Source organism: Cebus imitator, unplaced genomic scaffold (assembly GCF_001604975.1).
Source record: "Cebus imitator isolate Cc_AM_T3 unplaced genomic scaffold, Cebus_imitator-1.0 Scaffold5, whole genome shotgun sequence".
Taxonomy (NCBI): Eukaryota; Metazoa; Chordata; class Mammalia; order Primates; family Cebidae; genus Cebus; species Cebus imitator.
The window spans coordinates 14547415-14551024 of NW_016107320.1; the positions used below are offsets into that span (position 1 = coordinate 14547415).

The 3610-nt window shown below is 37.3% G+C and overlaps 1 protein-coding gene across 1 annotated transcript in view; it reads left to right on the top strand.

Moving 5' to 3' along the window:
* Positions 1–3610, top strand: part of IDO1 (indoleamine 2,3-dioxygenase 1) — an 18240-nt gene that overhangs the window by 8352 nt on the left and 6278 nt on the right. Inside the window, exons 5-7 of the mRNA XM_017537119.2 lie at positions 659–673; positions 2920–3019; positions 3483–3492. Coding sequence (XP_017392608.1) covers positions 659–673; positions 2920–3019; positions 3483–3492 — 125 coding nt within the window. The remainder of the gene's footprint in view (positions 1–658; positions 674–2919; positions 3020–3482; positions 3493–3610) is intronic.

Genomic DNA, 3610 nt, shown 5'->3' on the forward strand with positions numbered 1-3610 from the left:
CACATCTTTAACAACAGGCAGCAATGACTGGTTTTTCAGAGCAGTCTGCTCAGGATGCAGGCCATTTTTACCCATTAGCCATGAGATCTGCTACAATAAAAGGAAGGGAGAATCAAAGACTACGCCTCTGGGCATGTGCTGGTAGAAGAATATTCTGCAAATGGGATTATCACAAAATGAAAGAGCTTGAGCTATCAAGTTTCTTATTAACAATTAGTTAAAAAAAAAAAAGTTAGCCAAGAATGATGGCATATACCTGTGGTCCCAACTACACAGTGGGTTAAGTTACGGCAATCGCTTGAGCCCAAGAAGTTGAGGCTGCAGTGAGCCATGTTCACACCACTGCGCTCCAGCCTGGGCGACAGAGGGAGACCTTGTCTCAAAAAAAAAAACAAAAATAAAACAATTAGTTTTGACTATCCATGTGAGCTCTTTGCATATTTAATTATTTAATTCATTTGTAAGTTATTAAGTTAAACGTTTGTAATGTCTACTGAAGAAATATTTTAAAAAAGTTTTTCTTTTTACCTATCTATGTCTTACCACCGATAGATCAGTAGTAGTCAATCAAATAGCCACAACTCATCATTATTTGATGTTAAGTTGATTTTCTTTCTCTCTTCCAATTGGCCCATTGCTTCATGGCTGCTTTCATAAGGCCCCTGACTTATGAGTAAGTATCTGAATCTTGTTTCATTCTAAGAATTATTTGTTATTTATAGCTGAATGTGGGTTTATCAATAAAGACAAACACATTTTTTATATGATTAACTGAATTGAGGCAAAAAATAATTTAAGTGATTATTTAGAGAACAGACAATCTCAGCCTTTAATTATATCTATGATTGTGTTACAACTACGTCTATTTGATATTATAACTATAGATATATACAAGAATGCTGCTCAAATGCATCTATAGATTATTATGCAAACATACAAAGTGCACATACATCTGTGTATCTATGACTTAATAACTCCTAGTCCATAACTAGTTACCAGTGTCTATAAGTAACCATATGCTAATTTCTTTTTGACTCAATCCTTACTACTTCTGACCTACAATATATACTAAACATAGGCTAAGAGATGGGAAAACTAAGGTAAATATCATCAGTATAAACTCGCCTTGGTGAAGCTAGACTAACAGAGGGAAAGGCAGTGTATAAAATTGTGTAAACTGCCATATGACTAAGAGAAGGTGTAAGAAGATAAAGTATTGGGATCCCCAACCAAATAAAAGGGGTAATGGGGGAACCCTTGAAGCAAGTTATTTGAGTCCTGAAGACTGAGTTAGGAATTAGCTAGAGGAAAAAGGTACGGGTATTCATAGCAGAAGAAACAACAAAAATGAGGCCTTCAATGTCAAATATCTTGGTGCATTATCAAAGCTGAAGGATGGCTAATGTTACTGATAATAAATCATAAAAATAACAGTGTGAGAAAAGGATTAATAATTTTTTTAAAAAGATGGCTGGGCGCAGTGGCTCATGCCTATAATCCCAGCACTGTGTGAGGCTAAGGTGGTTGGATCACCTGAGGTCAGGCGTTCGAGACCAGCCTGGCCAACATGGCGAAACCCCTCCTCCACTAAAAATACAAAATTAGCGGAACATGGTGCCACATGCCTGTAATCCCAGCTACTCAGGAGGCTGAGGCAGGAGAATCGCTTGAACTCGGAAGGCAGAGGTGGCAGTGAGCCAAGATCGTGCCATTGCACACCAGCCTGGGCGACAGAGCAAGACTCCGTCTCAAAAAAAGTGGTGGAATTATAGGCGTGAGCCACCATACCTGGGCAAATTCTCCGGTCTTAATCCATAAACTAAATTTGGGATTAAGATTATGTAGGATTTTATTAGCTATGATAAGGAGTTAAAACAGAATCTTAAGATAAGGGAGAAACTGGAAGGCTTTTAAACAGGAGGATGATATTAGCAGTCAGTCCCATTTTACAGATGAGAACACCAAGGCAGACGATGTCGTATCTTGCTCAAGGTTACACAGCAAGTAAGTTGCAGAGGTGGTCTGGCTTCAGATACCATGAATTTAACCACCACAAAACTCATAGATATACAGATACTAAGATCATGTTTTTGCCAATGTCAAAACTTCAACTGAAGAGAAAAACAGGGTCTAATTAGTTATTTGAATTTCGCAGTCAACGCCTTTGTAAAGTAGATAAACCACTGAGAAACTGAATTAGGCTCACAAATTAAAATATGAATATGAATGTAATTATTTAAACAAAAGATTACCTCTTAAAATTCTACCTCACAGATGTCTCTGTAAACATTGAATATATATGTATGGTAACATAAATGCCTGTGAAAAGTTAACAGGATTATAGAAACAGAACTAGTTTGAGAATTTCTAGGTCTGAGTGTTTTTTGTTTTTTGTTTTTGGGATGGAATCTTGCTCTTGATGCCCAGGCTGGAATGCAATGGAGCGATCTTGGCTCATTGCAACCTCTGCCTCCCGGGTTCAACTGATTCTCCTGCCTTAGCCTCCTGTGTAACTGGGATTACAGGGGCCCACCACCATGCCCAGCTAATTTTTGTATTCTAAACAGACACGGGGTTTCAGCACATTGGCCAAACTGGTCTCAAACTCCTGACCTCGGGTGATCCATCCACCTCGGCCTCCCAAAGTGCTGGGATTACAGGTGTGAGCCACCATGCCCAGACCTCATTCTGAGTTCTAATATGAAATTTTAGGTCTCAATTTAGTCTATTTACTATTAATTATATGATGGTAGACAATGGGCCTAACAACTGAGTCTTAATATTCTCAACTACATAATGGAGATAGTAAGGCCTGCCACACCTCTCTCGTAAAATTATTTTGAAAATAAAATAGAATAAATTAAAATGTCAAAAACCATTTTTGCTAAATTTCTTGCCTTCCTTATCTGATTTCCTTAGGAACATGGATGTTTTGTTCTCATTTCGTCACACAGACTGCAGTAAAGGATTCTTCCTGGTCTCTCTATTGGTGGAAATAGAAGCTGCTTCTGCAATCAAAGTATGCCTATCCTCACTTCAAAGTTTACACATCAATTTACATAAGCAGAGCAATCACTTAGGAGCCTAAACTATACTAAGCATGAGTTAACTTTATCCTTAATAAATACAACATGGGATCATTTAATTGTGAATAGAGGATCAATTATTTATATTTGTGTATTACCTAAAATATAAAATCTCAGAGCCATATAAAGTCCAACTTGAAACCTCTGTAGGAAATAAAAATTTTCAATGAAATCTGGATTTGGAACTATGATACACAGTGTCATAAATTCAATAGTTTTGATTATCAAAAATAGAAATGAAACATATACAACTATATCAACATCTCTAAATTAAATTCTATGTGAATAAAAACAAATTCAAGCTTCTAGAAATATAAGGAAATTAGTCAAATAGAGTGCCCAGCCCAGGAAAGAAATGTAAAAATCCCAAATTTAGTTTATGGATTAAGACCGGAGAATTTGCCCAGGTATGGTGGCTCACGCCTATAATTCCACCACTTTGGGCGATCAGATGGGCAGGTCACTTAAATGAGGAGTTGGAGACCAGCCTGGCCAACGTGGTGAAACCCCGTCTCTTAACTAAA